Source organism: Daldinia decipiens, assembly GCF_022478715.1.
Source record: "Daldinia decipiens strain CBS 113046 unplaced genomic scaffold F4813scaffold_6, whole genome shotgun sequence".
In the NCBI taxonomy this organism is placed as follows: Eukaryota; Fungi; Ascomycota; class Sordariomycetes; order Xylariales; family Hypoxylaceae; genus Daldinia; species Daldinia decipiens.
The window spans coordinates 977,294-996,172 of NW_026054549.1; the positions used below are offsets into that span (position 1 = coordinate 977,294).

General features: G+C 48.6%; 6 protein-coding genes across 6 annotated transcripts; 1 reads left to right on the forward strand and 5 right to left on the reverse strand.

Moving 5' to 3' along the window:
- Nucleotides 1-3,767: 3,767 nt before the first annotated feature.
- Nucleotides 3,768-4,928, reverse strand: F4813DRAFT_386806 (uncharacterized protein; the record flags this gene model as incomplete). The annotated part of the gene is made up of 3 exons (XM_049246463.1): nucleotides 3,768-4,204; nucleotides 4,279-4,716; nucleotides 4,850-4,928. The coding sequence occupies 3 exons, from the start codon at nucleotides 4,926-4,928 to the stop codon at nucleotides 3,768-3,770; spliced, it is 954 nt and encodes a 317-aa protein (XP_049102578.1).
- Nucleotides 4,929-5,362: 434 nt separating this feature from the next.
- On the forward strand, nucleotides 5,363-5,773 carry F4813DRAFT_386807 (RmlC-like cupin; the record flags this gene model as incomplete). Its single annotated transcript, XM_049246464.1, has 1 exon — nucleotides 5,363-5,773. The coding sequence occupies one exon, from the start codon at nucleotides 5,363-5,365 to the stop codon at nucleotides 5,771-5,773; it is 411 nt and encodes a 136-aa protein (XP_049102579.1).
- Nucleotides 5,774-5,848: 75 nt separating this feature from the next.
- F4813DRAFT_299091 (actin depolymerizing protein) lies at nucleotides 5,849-6,605 on the reverse strand. Its single transcript, XM_049240739.1, has one exon. It carries the CDS (start codon nucleotides 6,362-6,364, stop codon nucleotides 5,924-5,926), a length of 441 nt encoding a protein of 146 aa, XP_049102580.1. The 5' UTR covers nucleotides 6,365-6,605; the 3' UTR covers nucleotides 5,849-5,923.
- Nucleotides 6,598-8,051, reverse strand: F4813DRAFT_350450 (uncharacterized protein). Its single transcript, XM_049242307.1, has 2 exons — nucleotides 6,826-8,051; nucleotides 6,598-6,620 (listed from the first exon to the last, which is right to left on the reverse strand). The coding sequence occupies exon 1, from the start codon at nucleotides 7,771-7,773 to the stop codon at nucleotides 6,847-6,849; it is 927 nt and encodes a 308-aa protein (XP_049102581.1). The 5' UTR covers nucleotides 7,774-8,051; the 3' UTR covers nucleotides 6,598-6,620; nucleotides 6,826-6,846.
- Nucleotides 8,052-9,373: 1,322 nt separating this feature from the next.
- Nucleotides 9,374-12,232, reverse strand: F4813DRAFT_386810 (glycoside hydrolase family 78 protein; the record flags this gene model as incomplete). The annotated part of the gene is made up of 3 exons (XM_049246465.1): nucleotides 9,374-10,446; nucleotides 10,613-10,655; nucleotides 10,733-12,232. 3 exons carry the CDS (start codon nucleotides 12,230-12,232, stop codon nucleotides 9,374-9,376), a joined length of 2,616 nt encoding a protein of 871 aa, XP_049102582.1.
- A 1,009-nt stretch (nucleotides 12,233-13,241) lies between these two features.
- F4813DRAFT_299353 (uncharacterized protein) lies at nucleotides 13,242-18,771 on the reverse strand. The gene is made up of 3 exons (XM_049240740.1): nucleotides 18,445-18,771; nucleotides 15,311-18,368; nucleotides 13,242-15,214 (listed from the first exon to the last, which is right to left on the reverse strand). Exons 1-3 carry the CDS (start codon nucleotides 18,458-18,460, stop codon nucleotides 13,342-13,344), a joined length of 4,947 nt encoding a protein of 1,648 aa, XP_049102583.1. The 5' UTR covers nucleotides 18,461-18,771; the 3' UTR covers nucleotides 13,242-13,341.
- Nucleotides 18,772-18,879: the final 108 nt, after the last annotated feature.

The window sequence follows — 18,879 nt, forward strand, 5'->3', positions numbered from 1 at the left end:
CTGCCAAAGAGGTTAAGTCGCAGGATAAGGATCCCTTACGATTCCCTCGCGTCCCGGTAAGGAACAACTTTGGACTCGCCAAGTATCAGCGAGGTTAGGGTTTAGGCGACTTGAGACACTTACAGCCGAAAAACGAGGTAGATCTCGACTCTTAACCTTCAGGGGATCAGCTGTACGGCTGTAAAGAGTAAGGCTCATCATCGATGCTCTTTACAACATCAACCGTACCATTACATACATAGACTCCTCTTAGCATACCAGGTCAAACGAAACAACTCGGATCGTAAGAATAACCCTAATCCTCACGGCTCAGCACAGTGCCCGGCGGATCGAGATATATGCATACATACCTCTCACATAAGCCCAAGACCACCCCCTTGCAAGTTAGCGTTGCATACTTGGCACTAGCGCTGCTACCCCTGAGTCGTGAACCAGCAGAGGGCGTCACGCGTCCCGTCGGTATTGTACCTTGCAGAGAAAATACATTCCCGCCGGCGTATGCACCCTCCAATGCCCTACCCTCCACAAACGCGCCTGGGCTTTTTATCGATGTTACAGGAAACAGGTTATTAGTCTCAGCCTCCAATGTGACAGACGGGAAAGAGCAGTTCTTACAAGCGTAAAGGGAAGATCCACGAAGATGTTCAGCCGAACCCGGATCTTGGACTAGCATATGTCATCGTTTCTGCGTAATATGTGTGGGTTCGGACAAGCACCGCGACGCATCCAACTTGTTACCAGGCGCATTCCACGACCCTTGCTGGTTATCGAGCTACAGCTCGCATAAAGGAGAATGCGCCCAGGAAGCTGACTTCTGCTTTTGTCCAGTCGATCATGCACCGTGCACGCGGGCGTCTATCAGGCTGACCCTCTCCCGACTGGTTAGCTTGACGGCCTGGCCTGAACTAGTTTCTTAAGGGTTCGGCCGGTATCGTTTTATGTTTCCTTAGCACACACACGTACGGAGTACAATACGGAGTACATCATCGAGCAATCTTCGGTCTTTCGGCAGTGGACGGAGTTAAGTTATGCGGACGTTGGTAGAAAAGCATACGAGGAGTTCTATCCACGCTTGCTCATATTCATTAACATCGTATTTTGAGCCAAGGCTTCGAACACAAATAGGCGAATCTAGAGATCGTATTACAGATCGTATTAGAGATCGGCCAGCACCGTAGTATGAGTACACCAGGCTATATCGGTATTTAGCGTATCTCACCCGTCATCTCGCAACAGGGTCCTAGGTATGTAATAGAACAATATCTGAAAGCTTCGAAGAGGGACAATAATGCTTTTATCTAAATCCAAGCATGGCACTGAACAGTCGACAAATATCCAATTTGTATTACCTATGCAGGCGCTGGTTATGAATACCATAGGTACCTAAGGTAACATGTGTAAAAGCTACATTTCAACGTAGGTCCTAATTGAGCGAGTAGCATCTCGGGCATAGATGCCCGGCATGCCCTTAAGACTCGCGACTTCATGCATCAACCCGTAGCACTACCCGGTCCCCAGATTATGCATGAAGTTGATACTCGGTTTGGCCTCTCCAGCCAATGGTTTCACAGCACAGTCTATCACATCCTTCTTGTAAGCGCATGAAAGATCGCTCTGGTGGTTAGCGAATCCAGAGGTCCTTCCTCGCCATGTATTTTTTGCACAGACCTAGGTACGTTCTATTATCGTATCGTGCTAGAGCTGCAGCTTACCAAAAGAGAAATCCAGTAAAGACACTTGAAGAGCGCCTTCGTACAGCCCTTTACGCAAGATCAAATTAATGGGCGAATTGATATCTGACCACTCTTGGCCAGCTCTCATTTCCTCCATACGGGTTGCAGCATGGGATGGTACGATATGTATTTAGCGTATGCAGAGTCGTGCCGTTGTAGATTTATCGGCCCATTTGCATTGGACATCTACATATCATGACTCAATGGTTCTAGAAAATGGTTCGGAGGTTTTAGAAGAGCAAAATTGCTCGCAATCCCGGCTCGTGGCCTCAGCTTCTGCCTCGCGGACAAGGTAGGCCTGCGGCGTCACATACATAGACGTCCCCGCTTAGACTGCTCTGTTAAGAGAATCAGCATCGTGGGCTACTCTCGAAATGGTAAAATGGGCAAGGTCCTCACCATGCACTCTACCGCACCTTGCCTATTCCAGGGTCAAATAGCGCCTCGAACGATGCCTTCGATCGTTTTTGTTCACTATGTACAAGGCCTCTTCGTAGACTGTGCCCTTTGAACTGGGTTGAAGCCAAGATGTGCCCACTTGGAAACAAACTGAAGCTTCTATAAAGTGGTCAGAGTCTGGCGCCTGATATTGACATCATAGTCTCTGCTGGCCTTTTATGTATAGGTTGATTGCCGTCGTATTAAATACCCGGTTGTGCTTCAGACTCTGCGGCGGGATATCGTGGTCGGAAGGCGGTCGATATCTATGTACTTATAACCGGTCAATCAAACCACTCCCTCGTCTGCTGTGACCACAAGTTCTGTAAGACGCCAGCCTTATGAGGCATAAGTCCGATTTGTTAACCGCATATGGTTCGTGCCGGCGACACCGTAAATAGTTCAAGCGAGGTAATCGCTCGGATCTAAGCCCTAGTAAGAACGTGCCCGGGCAACCTGGGGTCAAATTCCATGGGCATGAAACGATCAGTGGGTACCGAAAGCAACGTTGGCATCTCGTGGTCGATGCGCGTCTTCTATTCCTGGAGAATCCTATTCATAATAGTGAGGCTTCCAAGTCAGCACGCAAAGAAATATAACTAAATCCCAGTAACATAACAAAGATTTAACTACCTTGGCAGGTAGTTAAGTAGTAACGGATTCTTAACATTTACCGTTCAACAACGGGGTAGAAACTTCGGTTTTGGTTTCGTGATACGCATAGTGTTGTATGAAGAGGCATCTTATAATGTTATATAAGTGCAAAGTCGTCCTGGTATATAGGGATGGATTCAAGACGTCATTTTATAATATGTTAAGCATAAAGTATTATAGTAACCTCGGTAGTATCGCGATTCATATTTCTTGATCTAAACTCAAAGATGAACTCGGGATCAACGGCCGAATTTAAGAACACTCTTTCGAGCTAAGAAACAGCGTAAATGTTATTAAGTGATGCTGATATAATAGTGGCCAGCTCTTGCAAAGGTATACGAGATGAACTTAAGTAATATTAACTTGTACACCATCATTACAACGTATCTAAAATAGCCTTAAGTATAGCTAATAGAGAGTGAATGTGTGGCTACACTAACTGGACTCGTTGTGTTTGAATGGAGACACAACTAATATGGCTATTCATAAGTCTAGCGAATGGCATAAGAGCTATAAGCTGGTCGCTGTTATGGCTGTGATGGCATATCACATATCCAAGTTGCGGCCCGCCTAAACGAACTTTGAGAGCTGGGCTGGTACGTAAATTTATATGCGTACCTCGTGGGAGAAACATCTGCAAAGTAAATGCTGACTTTTGAGCTTTTAATTTATACGAATTCTACCATATGGTATATCTTGGCTGCCTTAGGTTCCTAGCCAACAGAACTATCCGGCTAACGACTCCTTGATATTAGTATTTTTGCTAGCAATGGGTATGGCATAAGTTCGTAAGAGTATTAGAATGCTTAATATAGCCAGAACCCCTTTACGACGGTGTTAATCCTCTAGTGTAGGTGAGTTGCATACCCATAAGTAGCTGTAGCAGCTCACATCCCCAGAAGATGTCCTCTGTAGATACGAAAAAGCAAGGCTAGTTGGTATTCATAGTTCTTTCATGACCTCGGCCACCGCCTTCGCGGCTACCCGCTTACGTTGATCTTCTGGCAGCCCGGCACTCGTATCGCGTACAGCCTGCAGCTTAACCATCATGCGCTCTATCTTCCTGATCTCTTCATCATTCATATCTTCTCCGTCATCCTTCTTGCTGGTGTCCGTGCTCGGTTCTCCGTTTAAGAAATCCTCGCCTTTCCCGGAATTCCATATCGCTTGTTTGAGACCGGCAAAGTCCTCTCGGTCAAACCCAAAATCGAGATTTTCTGGGTCGAGATCAGGCCCATCTTTGTCTTTACCATTGCCGCCATTTCCGATGTTTAGTTCCGCCTCAAAGTCCTCGAAATCAGACCCAAGGTCGTCGACGGACGTATGAGACCAGTCGTTTGACTCCAGCGCTTCCAGGGCACGAGGGATGCCGGCTTTTTCTGCATGCCCAGTTAGTCTCTCACCTTTTATTCCCGATCCTGCCGGATACGGGCGCAGCAGAGACAAAACGTACCACCGAATTCGTTTCGTGTTGACACGGACTGATTCTTGACCTGTACGAACTCCAAACCCCATTCGGCGCAGCAATCTTCCCACTCATCGACATCGTCTATTTCTCCGACGCCCAGACACAAACCGACTCCGTCCCAGGACCAGCCGCCAAGCCCGTCCTTGACAACCTTGCCCACATTCTGGATGAGTTCCTGCGCGGCCTTGATCTCATCCGTCTGCGACTTGACTGGCAGCGAAAAGACTACGACAATTCCGCCTAGAACCTCAAGGACCTCCTTGGCCTCGGGAGATAAGAAAGAACCGGCCCATTCTGAGGGTGATGATATGAGGTCTAACCATATGGGCACTTCGGCTGTATAATATGCTGTTTTTAAAGAGAGGTTGTGCGATGAACCGGCTAGTGACGTTGAGGTCTGCTCTGGATGAGTACCGGTGAGGTCTAGTCGAAGGTTAGTTTTAATGATCGAGGCAATTCATGGTTCGTATATGTAGAATGAGGCTGGGTTCTATCAGTTTCAAAATAGAGAGGGATAATAACCAAAGTATATTGGAGGTATGCTTTATGAATTTACCTTTGATTACCTTGGTTAAGTGGTGAGTCGAATCTGCTAAGGACACGGCTAATATGCGACGGGGATTTGAGATATCCATATTAGAAATGGCACGATGTGGTATTATGAAATTGCCCGGGCTGATGCTTGTTCGGTTGATGATTTGTTAGCGGTTTATTGGATGCTGATGTATGAAGAGGTACTTGGAGGTGGATGAATTGCGAGAGCCCGGCTGCCCCGTCTGGCCCCGTCTGCCCCGCCATCCCGCTAATGCACACTGCCGCGATAAACCCACAATGTTATCATCGTGACTAAGCCACTTACCCGGTAGTTGTAGGTATATTGTATCTACATGTACCTTACCTTATTCAAATGTATATTATGTAGGATGTACCTAATTGTAAGACAGGAAAGAACCGTCGACGTAGTACATGTGCCGCCTCTATGCAGCTCAGGACGTCAGTGGCTGATTCATTCAACTTCAAAGTCTGTAGACATCGTATCGTCCAAGCTTCATCAACCAGTTCCACCACCATGCCTCATCCCGAACCATCGCAACCGGTCCAATCCATCAAGGCCTCAGATATCCAAGCATCGGGAGCGCAGACAGAGGGAATGATCCGCTCCAATGCGATAGTTGACAAATGCGACGGCATCTGCGCCACTAGCATGCTTGCAAAACCACATACGGCCTCGGCAGTCCATCATCACGGAGAACAAGACACGATAGTCTATGCTGTCAAGGGACGCGGAACAGTCGTTAGCGAAGGGGGAGCAAAAAGGGTAGACTTGGAAACTGGGGACTTTGCCCTCATCCCTGCGTACATGGAACACCAAGAGGTCAACGACAGCGACGAGGATGTCGTCTGGACTATCGTGCGGAGCGGGAGGATTCCAGACGTAGTGAATCTTACCGGCTGGAACGGAGAACCCATCAAGGGTTAGATATCTAATTACGCAAGAACCAAGTGCTTGTCCATTTATTGTGTATATATATATGCGACCGAGATAAACACGCCACATCCCCTAGCATCCTCTATTCGCTCAACCCCTTAACTCCGTATATGGTTTCCTCCAAACGTCTGTCTAATTCTCTTAGCCTCTTCCGCCGTTGTAATCAGCACCGCCAGCTCTCCGCAGCCTAGTCACGATGTCCTTCTCGTCAAGATCGCCTCGATCACGAGCGTCAACTGTTATAGAGTGATGCGACAGCACCTTCTTCACGTTTGAGCTCTCTATGGACACGCGGGCTTTGCGCATCACCTTGACGCCTTCTCCGATCCATACGATGAGCACGAACTTGACACGCTTGCTCTCCGAATCGTTGTTGTATTCGATTCGCACGTACGCGTAATTAACTTGGGAGTCGTCTAATTTGGACACCACCTCCGACAATCCTCCGCTGCCGGTTCCCGAGAGTACCAACTTGTCGCCTACGGCACTCGCATACGAGAGTAGCAGCCAGTTCGTCGCGTCCTTGTCCGAGCGTACCGCGTCGTATGCGGCTAGGACATCGGGGGAGTCGACGCCGGACATCTTGCGGGTGGGGCTCTTTGGGAGGGATGGTGCAATTCGGGAAAAGGTCGTTCGTTCGTTACTATAACATATGGGAATGATGAGGCCGGGCGAACGGATTTTGTTATCGAAATTTGAGTATCTTGCTTGTGATGAGTTTTGGTTTAGTAGACTGAAGGGAAGATGGTGACCCCCTGGGAGCTGGCTTCAAATGGCATAGTTAAATGGCATAAACGTTTAGTGCTGTCGGCGGCCCGTCAGACTTATTGTCAGCTGCGTACGTGACCCAGTTCTTACCCCTATTTCCACTTTCAATTTATGCGCATATCACAATATTGTTTTCGAAACGGTAAAGGGTTTAGAAGATAGGTAGTTATGGTAAATCATGAAACCATATTGATGCTCTGGCCTTTAATACTCTTTAATACTATCGTGCGTACCTACAAGATAAAAGAACATTACAGATATTAACCCAGTGGAAGTCTATTCGCGCCAGATCATATTCAATGAGTCGTTAAGCTTATTCTAACGTACTCGGCCCATTCTAGGTACCAATCGAGGGGATCGGAATTCTCATAAGTATAAGGGAGAGCCCAGTACTGGCATGGTTCCTCTCGAAACTGGCGTGAGTATTCCCAATAAGCCGCTTCGAAGCATGTTTTGAATCGTTCGACGCGCACGACATTCGAACGCAAGGCAATTCGTAGCCCTTGTTCTACAGATGGGATTGAAATCCTCCAACGGGTGGCCTCAAGGTCCTGGCATGCCATTAGCTTGAGTTGTTCCCCAAACGCATTCTGTCTGGGGAACAAGCAGGCCGCAAGTCTAACACAGGGGATTCTGAGCTCGACTTTTTCAGGGTCGAACTTGATGTCGTCTATATATGGTAAATGGAACAACATGCCAGAGATCCTGAGACAAGGCTTGGTATATCCATCCTCTGTAGTCCGAACTTGGTAACGCTCCATGGTACCTCGCCAAAGAAGGCCAAAAATAGGACGTAGTGGCCAAAATCGAAGAGGCCTGAACCGAACTTCTGAGTCATCTGACAACACGGTATCGTCAAGTGTATCAACACCGCAACTAGGGACGTAAGATAAGATAGCCTGAGTATTATCCTCGGAAAATGAGGTAAAATCTAAATCTCCTCTGATAGAAGCATCTTCATGGACGGCTATCTGACGCCCGGACTTACGAGCCACGGTAACTTCATCTAGAAAAATCGCAAATTGGAGCGAGGGGACGAATTTATTCCTGAAAGCAAGGTCCGTGGCCTCCTTGAGCCTTCGACATACCAAACGGCATGTGAAGAAGGCCTTCCGAAAGTGCTGGGGTGCCATACCGATAACGATCATAGCCTGGAGCTCAAGAGGCAGGGTATGAAGCTGGGGAGTTTCACCCTTCTTCCCAGGATCGATTCCAAGTTCCATGACGAGCTTGCCAAGAGGGTAATAGCTGTGCTGGCTTGGTTAAGTGGTCCTTTGATTGTTTGATGCCAAGATGGGGTTTAACGTAACTGGAGAAGTGATATAGATGAGTGGCGGTAGAGGGGTTTTTGTTGTAGTAAGAGGGAGCATCCTTAGAGCTTTCTATCTATTATATATAGATTCAAGTTGGCGTTCTTGTTAGCACGAATGTCTTAACCTAGTCACTTGTTCTCGACTTTGGTATTTAAAATATGGGATTAAGTACCTGAATATATATAAACATACACGCACTCTCTGTCCTGACTACACTACTTTGCACAAGTAAACCACTCTAAACTTGAGTGAATGGAGCGGGTAGTGTATATATGAGTTATGAGTTTTACTCCGACACAATTCAACTTGCTGATGTGTTTCTTGTCAGGTGATGATCTGGCTCTGCTTCGGTACTACGTGCCAACTGAATGGAAACGAATTCATCATCATCAACACGCTAGGGTGGGATTACTTATGGTGCGCCCCTATCCGATGTCTAGTGAATGCAAGCATAAATAGTAAGGTAATGAATGTATCTCCCAATTTAGCATACACGATAGTGTCAGTTACTTACCAGCTACTTACTCATTAAGAAGCATCTGCCACTCTTAGAATTACTTGGCATTTGGATGGGGACTGCATAGATTAGGTAGTGCCTATTATTAACCCACAGAAACGTTGAAATACGCAGGAAAAGGGGACTCTTTTTGTGTCAGTAGGTTGGTCTGATAATCCAATTACCTGATGACTCGAAGACGTCACGAGAATTTAACTCCCATCACAACTACCTTTCTGACAAGCAATGCTTATTTAGCCAGCCAACCAATATACCATAGCGGTGCTGTATGGATTCGTGGAACGCATCCGACGTGCGCGGTATGACATATCAAATCAAAATTCGACTACAGCCACCGACGTCAACTGAACGCTTGATCGCAAGTGTTCATTTGGAGAATCTTCCATATAATGTCACGTCGGCCGTCTATTTTCTCTACTCATTTCTAAGCCCTAGTCAAAAGAATTTGAAAGATGTAACTACCTCCTTTACGACCGCCATGGCTACCTCTCAAGAGACCTCCAAGACGAAAACCACCGCCGGTCTTCGTACCCGTGGGAACTGGAGACGGCGCATGCAATGCTTAACAACGGCAATTACGTTACCTTGCTTCTCTTGCATCTGTGCCTATTCGACTAGAAAGCATTTTGAGAATTAGAAAAGGGGCAGAGCTTCAAAGAAGTCCCTATAAAATAAATATGAAGCGACATGGCTCGACAGCTAGAATTCCAGCAAATACCAGAGAAATGATTAGGAAAAGACCCTGACCCTGACGGTAGTCAGCTGCAAGATGTTGTGTGTTAGAACGTGAAACGAGGAATTGAGAGTTGCTGGGAACGATCTAAAAGGGAGACGATTGGCCGCTGGTTGCGGGATATTGGCCAAGGAGGGTGTTGAGGAAAGATTCACGTAAAACTATATAACCCGCATATATACAAGAGCTGGGTACCTCACGTTCAATAGCTCAGTAGCTCAATACCCTCAAGTTCAAATGCTATATACTGCTGGCTAACATCAAAGATGAAATGTAGGGTCAGAAATCCTGTGGCTACCGCTTCCGACTAATATAGTACGCTTTTCGCCAGGCAGTACTACTTCCGCATCTGTATTTGGTGGCACTTCTAACACCAGATGGAATCCAGTGTCATTAACCTTCCAGTCCGTTGATATCTTGCCGTAGGGACTCAAATAACTCGCCTTAGCCCAAGTTATGTTCTCGCCTGGCTCGACGTTCACCCTAGCTCTCCTCCATCCCGGCTTCGCTGGGGATAAGCCACCAATAACCTGGTGCATCCAGTTTGCTACAGAGCCAAACGAGTAATGGTTAAAGGATAGCATCTCCCCGGGGTTGAGTGAGCCATCGGGGAGGAGGCTATCCCACCGTTCCCACGTCGTAGTTCCACCCATTTCTACCTGGTACAACCAAGAGGGGACCGTTGTCTGGGTTATCATTTTGTAGAAGGTATCGGTAAGATTGTATCTGGTTAGAGTAAGGCCGAGCAAGTGCGTCCCCGAGAAACCAGTTCCAACCAAGTATGTGTTATCTACGATAATTTTCTCTAGCCTACTAGCCGCTGCGTTGGCTTGAGCCTCGCTCTCGAATATATCAAAGTATAGCGGCAATGCGAGGCCTGTTTGTGTCTCGTTGGCGACGATACCTTCGGGATCTATCCAGGCTTCTCTGAAAGCCGTTTTGAGATCTTTAGCCCATTTCTCGAAGCGGGTTTTGTCGTCATCAAGCCCAAGTTCCGAGGCCATCTCTGCAACCAATCCGGTCACATAGACGAGATATGCATCGGCAACATATGTAGAGCTCGTAGTGGCGCGGCCCGGTTCGTCCGGCGGAGACTTAGGATCCAACCAATCACCTAGCTGAAAGTTTGAACGATTCCACAAGCCGGCTTCATTTCTAGGGATGCCATCGTCGAGCCACGCTTTTGCGCCAGTGTATTGCTCTCGTAAAGCATTACGATCTCCAGAGGCATGATATGCATTAAAAGGATTAGAGACTAGAGCATCGCCCCAAATAGCAGTAGGAATTGTTGATCCGGCGGCAGGTACTGAGGGTACTACTAACGGCGGGACGCCTAGAGCGTAAAGTGTTAGCGATAGCTTTTTGGATTTTAGGGAGAATATAATTGGGAGAATAGACTTGAGGTTATCTAGGTCTGGATTGTGGGTAGAAAGTCTCGTGTGGCTGCTTCAGGGCTAGAAACGAAGACTTCAATATATCTACCTAGGTAGGCAACTGACCTTTTACCTGCTCTGATTGAAGATCCTTTAACCAACCTCGCCACTAAAAAGCCAATTGTTGGTTAGCACTTGAACAACTCTGATGTCTGGAAATGGTGAAAAGGGGGTCATGCAACATACAAAGCCGGAAGTATCGTAGAGAAAGTTGGCCGTGGGAGCAAACGCGAGGCTATCTCCCGTCCATCCAAGTCTCTCGTCCCTTTGGGGACAGTCGGTTGGTATACTCATGAAATTGGACTTCATAGACCATCTCACGTTTCTGTGTAGCTTGTTTAGGAGTTCGTCTGCACACTCGAAAAACCCCGTCTCCTCCATGTCTGAATGTATTACTATCGCACTCACCGAGTCGTTGTTTAGCGGGGTATCGTCTTCGGGCCACCCGTCGACCATGACGTATCTGAATCCGTGGTAAGTAAAACTTGGTTCCCAAACTTGAAGCTGCCCCGAGAGCGTAAGGTAGTCCGTCTGAGTAGCATTTCTAAGTGGTCGAGTCGCTACTTCTCCGCCCTCCAGAACTTCGGTATGTACTAATTTTATAGTCTCTCCTCTTTTACCTTTGACAGTAAGCCTAAGCCACCCGGCGAAGTTCTGTCCGAAATCAAGAATAGTCTTTCCGGTGGGAGATGTCAATATCTCCTTCAGCTTGATCTCTTCGATACGTTGGATAGGGGGCCCGTCAGGGGCAGCCAATACTCCGTAAGGTGCCTCAAGCTCTTTCGCTGCGATCCAATTTGCCGTATCCGGGACAAGAAATCCAGGGGTTGACCACCCAGTTTGCTCTAGCCTCGAGTCGTATGCTTCTCCGTTGTATATTTCAGAGGTCACGATTGGACCTGTACTTGCCGTCCAAGACTCATCTGTTCTGATACTTTGCGTTTTCCCATTGGATGTAATAACTAATAGGGCCAAAGCACCCAGCGTATCTCCCCAAAGATTGCGATTGCCAGCTCCGAATCCGAGGCGGCCAGCATACCAACCCTCACCAACTGTTATTCCGAGGACATTATCTCCGACGAGCAGTAGGTCTGTCACATCGTAAGTATCGTAGACTAGACGATGCTTGTAAGACTGCCACCCGGGAGCGAGTACAGTAGTACCGACTCTTTTCCCATTGATTTGTGCTTCGTATAAGCCATAAGCGGTAATATACAATCGCGCTTTCTCCACGCAAGTACTATTAACTGAGAACTCTTTGCGAAAGAGTAGCGGCTGGTGGGGGGCATTCTTCTCTGTTTCCTTGTCTGCGCTTACCATCTGAGCCCCTAACCAATCGTCCTGATTCAGGATTCCGGTCTCGACGTTGACATGTTCGGACCATGGAGTGTCGGGCTGGTCTCCTTCGCCATACGCTCTTACTCTAACCGTGGCGGACTCTGCTGATGCTAAAGAGACGGTGGGCCAAGGCACAAGAACAGAATCTGAGGAATTATGATGAAATAGCTCAATTTGGGGCAGCCCGGTTTGATTTTGCCCATGTCGTGATAACTCAATGCTATATCCGCCTTGCCTCCAGTCGGCAGCAAGACCGTCGAAACGCCATGATATTCGAGGAGAAGCCTCTCCAATACCCAGGGCTACTCTGTGATGCTCGAAGGACACTTGAGAGATTGCCACGGCCATTACGGTTTCTTTCGGGTGAAGGTGTCGAGTATTGCCAAGAGTCTAAAATCCTGACCCTTAAAGCACCGGGACGCTCAAACCATTGAAGAGTGATACATGAATATAGCTGCATCTTCTAACAACAGGAAGTTTAGAGCTGGATACATACCTCGGTTATATAGCAATAGACAAGCACCTAGGTTACTATACTGCATTGAGCTATTGCAAGCAATCGCAACTTCGGCATGCGTGATCGACTTTATCCAGCCCCTCTTCCAAGTACCTAACGTATAGCTGTGACATCGTGCCGGCTTCTCCCCGCAAAGATCAGCATTGCAAATCTGGTTGCGAAAATCAGCTGATGCCTACCTAGGTAAGAAATAAAACCTGATATCATGCTCAAGGATCTGAACTAGGGCGCGGCTGTATAGCTTATTGTAGTTAGAGATGAGATAAATTTCACGATTCTCTTGATGAGTGAAGACTTACGAAATAAGCTTGGCTTTCGCGTGGATACTGTATCTACCAAGCCGACTGATCATGGTCTTGGAGTTGCCGCGACCTCGGGCCGCCTACTTGTTTAGCTAGCGTCGACATACCCGCATGGGAGCTGTTCGCTATCCCTTTACGACTCATAAGTTGTCTAGAGTCTGAGACGGCGATGGGTTATTAACCTAGGTACCTAAGGTATGTTGCCAATCTTCCATGGACGTTCTGTGGGGGATTTCTGGGGGATTTCTGGGGGATTTCTGGGGATGTCTGGGGATGTCTGGGGAATATCGTCCTACCCGGTAGTCTTTGCCGCAACACATTTCCCCAAATCTCCTCGGCCGCTGCGTGATCCAATAACATCGATGAAAATACTACTCCCTGCACCGGTGGATCATCGAGCTTATGTGTTTTAAGCTCGTTCGACCCTGTCTTGACCATGGTGGATTACCCCTCACTCACCGACTTTAGGGATACCTAGGTAGGTTAGACAGCGGGTGGAGAGCACAGCTTCTGCTTGGATTAAACGAAATCTAGGTTAGGTTCCTATTTAATATTCATACAGGTGGGCTCGATTACGCCGTGTCTCCGGTTCCATATTCGTATTCGTTGCATGTAACAGTCTTTTGTACATTTAGTGCCTACGTAGCCGCCATGATATCTGAGAAGTCCAATCCGCCTTGGACTACGACGATGTACTGTCTACTCGCAAAGAAGAAATCTGGACTACCTGCACGCTGCGCTACCGCGCACCGTAGCTCTCCACCAGGCGTGCGCCACTCGCTTAGAGCAAAGAAATGTCTCCTCGTAAACACTGGCAGCATTTTTGGAGTAATTGTTTCGGGTTCGTCCTGCACTATTGTAGTTTCGGAGGAAAAGCTGGCACGGACGGCGTGTGTCGCTTGCACTGGGCGAAGCTCCATGCTATATACCCAAAGGTTTACATCTATAAGGAGAACCGTAGACTGACCTATGATGCCGAGTACTGTTAAAATTTCCGTGTTGATACTACTCAGACTCACTTCCGTAGGAAGTCGTGTTAGAGGTAACGCTGCTGTCGGGTTGAATGCTGATATTGGCCAGACGTAGAGCCGTGGAGCTACGGAGGGTGACGTTCTAACCAACTCAAGAACGAAACCCTGTCCAACATAATACGATGAGCTACGCGTAATTGACGTTTTAGTTGGGAACTGCTCGAGGGGACGAGGCTCGTCGGGTGTTAAGGGGTTTGGGAGGAGGATGCCGTTCGCGGTAGTTAACTCGTGGAAATCGGACCAGCAGAAGATTCGAGCGGTATCAGCAGACATCAACACGACCCATTCCTCGTTAGTTGGATGCTGGAAGGCGACATCTGCTGTCGAACTTCCGCCTATGTCCAAAAAGGCAACCTGCCGGCTGAGAGCCATCGACGTGGTGTTATTGACGACATGAGATATCGAACTCAAAACCCGACCTGATAGCAAATCACAAAGTTGGTTGGTGTCGCGCCCACTAATTAGGAGCCGACCTGCCGAGGGGTTAAGGAGTAGACTAACAACAGCGGCACCGAACCTGTGGTCTAGGATGATACGCGCGGCTGGTAGCTTCTGCGACGCTGATGATGCGGGGAGGGGCGAAGACAATTCTGCCACTAATACCCTTCCAGAATCATCTGCTGAAGCAACGAAATTGCGTGCTTCTCCTAGGACGAGATTGATTACGGATACACCTCTTCCATGCTGATACAGTACGCCTAATTCCTTCCCGTCGACAGCGGAGAACGCCAAGACCTCACCGTTACTCTTGCCTGCAACAACGCAGCCGCCGTTGGAAGACGCAGCTAAATCGCTTGTGATTTCTGGGGTCTCCGAGTCCTCGAGAATATCGACTATCTTGGGGGGATGCGGAACAATGTCACTTACACTCTCTAGTTCGTTTTCCTTCCGCATCAGGGCTGTAGGTGCCCAGACACGGCATTGTTGGTCGTGAAGGTCGACGAAGCGTAGGCCATCAGCACTAAATGTTACACTACGGATCGAGTCGTCGAATGCCTGGATGCCGTATATAGGAACTAGTACTATGCTTCCGGCATGGTCCTGGTCGAATTCGAATACCTCAATAATGCCCCTGATGCTGCCGGTGACGAGGCTGTGACCGTCAGGGGAGCAGGCGATGCTATTAGCGAATACGCTCGGACGAGTGAACGTGGGTATCATTGTTATATAATCAAAGAGAAACAGCCTGCCGTCGCTGTAGGACACTACCAGCGCGGCAATCTCGGGGTTGGGGTTAAATGCCATATCGTCTATGCCGTTGGCTCCGTCGGCTACGCATTGCCCTAGCAGCTGCAGCTCAAAGGCGTTCCAGATGAAGATTGGGTGGTTCCGGTAACCCACGGCGAGCAGCACCGTTTCACCCGCAGTAGAGAAGGCCGCCTTTTTGGGTGGCTGATCAGGAATCTCCATAGTACCGGTGATATCTTCGTCGTGGATGGCTCTCCAGGAGATCGTTTCGTGTTCGCCGGTGTCGAGGTTCCTAGTTAGGTAATGAATTAGTACCATCTCCGGAGTAAGACTTCGAGAGGCAACGTCGCGATTGGTAAGACCCAAATAGGGTGATCATAAGACTTACCATTTGGTCAGCTCTCCAGACGCAAAGGCACAAAGAAACTCGTCGCTGCTTAAGAAAGTAAAAGCAATAAGCTCCGAAATCAGCGGAAATGAAAACCTCTGCGTCCTAGATCTTGTCTGCCAGACGATTAGGTTTTTGGCACCGGAAGAAGCAAGATATTCGCCATCGTCGCTGAACCCTAGCATTCTGACCCTTTCTGGATGAATAAGGTCCGCCACGCGCTGAACAGATTGAGGGTCGAATAGTGAAATCTGCCCAGTAGACAAGCCGATCGCCAAGAATTGGGAATCGTGGCTTAGGGCAGTGGCTCGACCTCGCTCGAAATCGATACGGGTCAAGCAATCGTCCCACGTGGCCGTAGGGACACCCTTAACAGTTATCGCCGAAGGTCGAGCACTGTTGGCAAAGCTCCTTGAAATGATAGATTCCGAAGGGCAGAACGACGGGATGATGTAATGTATTGACGACGGACAGGCCAGCAACTGGGATCGGAATTTCGCGGCGACTCGGATTAGATCAGTCACCCAGCAGTCGACGAGGTAAGCCGAGGGATCCATGGGAGGTAGGTACTTCATTCTTCGGCCGAGATATCCACGCAGGTTTGTTGCCGCCCTGGCGATATCGCCCAAGTTCCCATGTCTAGCAACATATTCAATCCACGATAGGATCGTTTTGCCCTTTAGGAAGGTACACAGTTCAGCCATCAAGATATCGTCTCTCGAGGTGCCTCGGTATATGTGCTCAGAGAAGAAGCAGGCTGCGTAGTCCAGCAAAGAAAGGTCGGAGGAAATACTATTAGCAGACTTTGTGAACCCACGGAATCCTGAGCTCTGTCGCCGTGGTAGTGCGTGCTGCTTAAAGGCGGTATTGGTGAGATACCGAAGCAGCAGAGAGCCGAGATAGGCGTGCTTCTCAACGCCGCGGATGGCAAATTCCGAGTGAAGACTCTCGTCGAGAAGGAATTCCCGCGCGGTCGCATGTAATATATGCACCCTGTCGGTGCCGTCGACAAAGACAAGTTGGTGGCATAAGCTAGGAATTGCCTTGCTCATGTTCTGTAGCGTCTCATTCACGTCAATCTTGACGGCAACGCGTAGCTCTTCAACCGTGAGCGGTCGGCAAGCTAGAGTAGCCCACGTCAAGATTGATTTTGCAAGCTTGACTCTGCGCCTATCCTTCCCCATCGATTGAAGCATCCGGCCGTACATCTCTTGAAGGTCTATAGGCACCTCACGCAAGACAGCATCCATGGCTTCGCTGGTCCAAGCATTCTCGAACTCTTGAAGTACGAGCCGAACCCATAAGAAAGAACCGGATGACTTCTCTAGAATCTTTTCGCACATCGCACGGACGCCTTCGTCGGTTTCTAGGCGGTCCAGCTCTCTGAGCCGCGAAGTCACGAAGAGGCGCATATCGCCAAGCGTATCAGTTTCGGATAGGGATTGTAGACTCACACGTGAACCGAGAGACGCCAAGCCACGTTCGATCTCTTCTAGATTCCGGCTGGTAGCGAAAAGGCGGAGACTCTTAGGCAATGTACCGAGGATCCTCTTGGTGAAGAGAGAGTTGAAGTTGGTACACTCGTCCACGCCGTCGATTATCCAGAAGTGGCGAGAGATAGAAGGTAGCTTGAAGACCCCACTGATGAAGAGCCTCCTCCAGACGCTCAGCTCATCGGTTATATCCCAATTCACACCTTCGCCTTCGAGCTGAAGGAGCATTTCTGTGACTTGGCTATCCTGCATTGCCATCTGAAAGACGAGAGAACGCAAACAATCGCTTAGCGTGGACTTGCTAGCCTCCTTCTCCTTGAAGAAAAAGTAGCTGCAAGAAGCACCTAGCGACTTCACCTGCTCAACTACGTAGCTAGAAAGAACTGATTTTCCGGACGCCGGTCTCCCAGCAAGCCAGAGTATCCCTGGGGACCCATCTACTTTCCACGAGATAAACCGTTTCGCTTCCGAGAACCACCGGCAAGAGCCCGGCTCTTGGAGCAATTGGAGAATCTGAAGCTCGTCTTCTAGCGTATCGACGACGTCTAGGAACGTCATTAGGCGTTGTTTAATGCCCTCCTGGTTCGAATCCTTCTGCGCGGAAGTCATGTTGATGTAAGGTTGTAAAGGGGTCAAGTTTCGAACTGGCAATGATCTTAGCATGTCAGCAGCCGTATGGAGGGCATTTCGTAGGATTCTGTAGTTAGGATCAGCCGGACTGTTGAATTTGCATAGCTCGCGGTGGTCAGCGTTCATAGCAACAATCTCTTCGTTAGGATAACCAAGCGTCGCCGAATGTCTCTCAACTACGATTTTATTCAGAACCCTAGGCTTGGCGGGGGCCGTCTCATAAAAGGACCAGAGACGCAGATCCGACGCATAGTGACGGAACGTGTCGTTAATATCTCTCAATGTAGACGAGTCGGGGGTGAGGTCGGAGACGAACGGTTTCGAGCCCCAGGCGATGATAGACAACCTCTTTAGGATTGCTGCAAGATCACTGCCCCGGTGGGGAGTGCCTAAGAAGAAGATCGAGTGGATTCTACCGGCGAGATCTTTACAAGTCGGATCCTGGCGTGCCAGAATGTAAGCCTTCTTAGCAACGCATCCGCCCATACTATGACAGACGAATATGATACGTGTATTACTACGCCGTATGCTAGGGTTGTTTTTTAGTTCTCCAACTAGCGACTCGGCGAAGTCGTGAATGTTGAGGATGCTCTGCTGTCGTTCCACCCAGTCAGACTTGTAGCCAAATGTGTTAATACGTATGTCTGCGAAGTCTGGATCTTTTGGAAGCCATGCTTGCGGCCAGTAATGATGCCGGTCGGTGGAATAGGACCATGTTTTTCGACTGCCTCCGCCGAGTCCGTGAACGAAGACGATATCCGCCGAAACGCTGGTAGGAGGTAACGGTTCGTGAAGGGTTGTTAGACCGAGGACGCCGTGGGTCTCGTCATCGGGTATCGTGGGAATCGACTCGGCGCTCTGCGTACGACCGTAAAGAAATGATGTGCCGTCAGATATAGAGTTGGACAGCACGTTGCTCAGCTTCTTGTGAATCTCTGATGAAAAGATGTGCTATAAGTTCCCGATATTCCCCTATGCGGAATCAGAACGGCCTACGAAAGCTCCACATACCTGGTCCATGTCCCATCTTTATAACCTTTCAAGGCTCTAGCATTGTATAGAGATTAAGATTCTCGTGGATATGGCAAACCTACGACTAAGAGGCCCTATGGGAGATTTTTGAGCGTTTCCTCAACTTCTTAGGGCTAGGCCGATGACCAGTAGCAGGTCATTCACAGAACGTTTCAGCCTCACCTGAGTTCATGTTGATAAGCAGCGCCAATCGCCCTGTAAGCGGCGGCGGAATTTCCTTCACCCTCCAATAAGATTAACTACCAGGCCACCATACAGACATCTAAATCTATATCGGGCACGTACCTATATTAAATACACAGTGATCGAACTTTCGACTTTTATACTATCCCTATTTTGAATATCACGATAGCTAGGTAGCACAAATTCGAAACCGAAGGCAACCCGTGCCCAAGATAGGAGGTAGCAATGGAC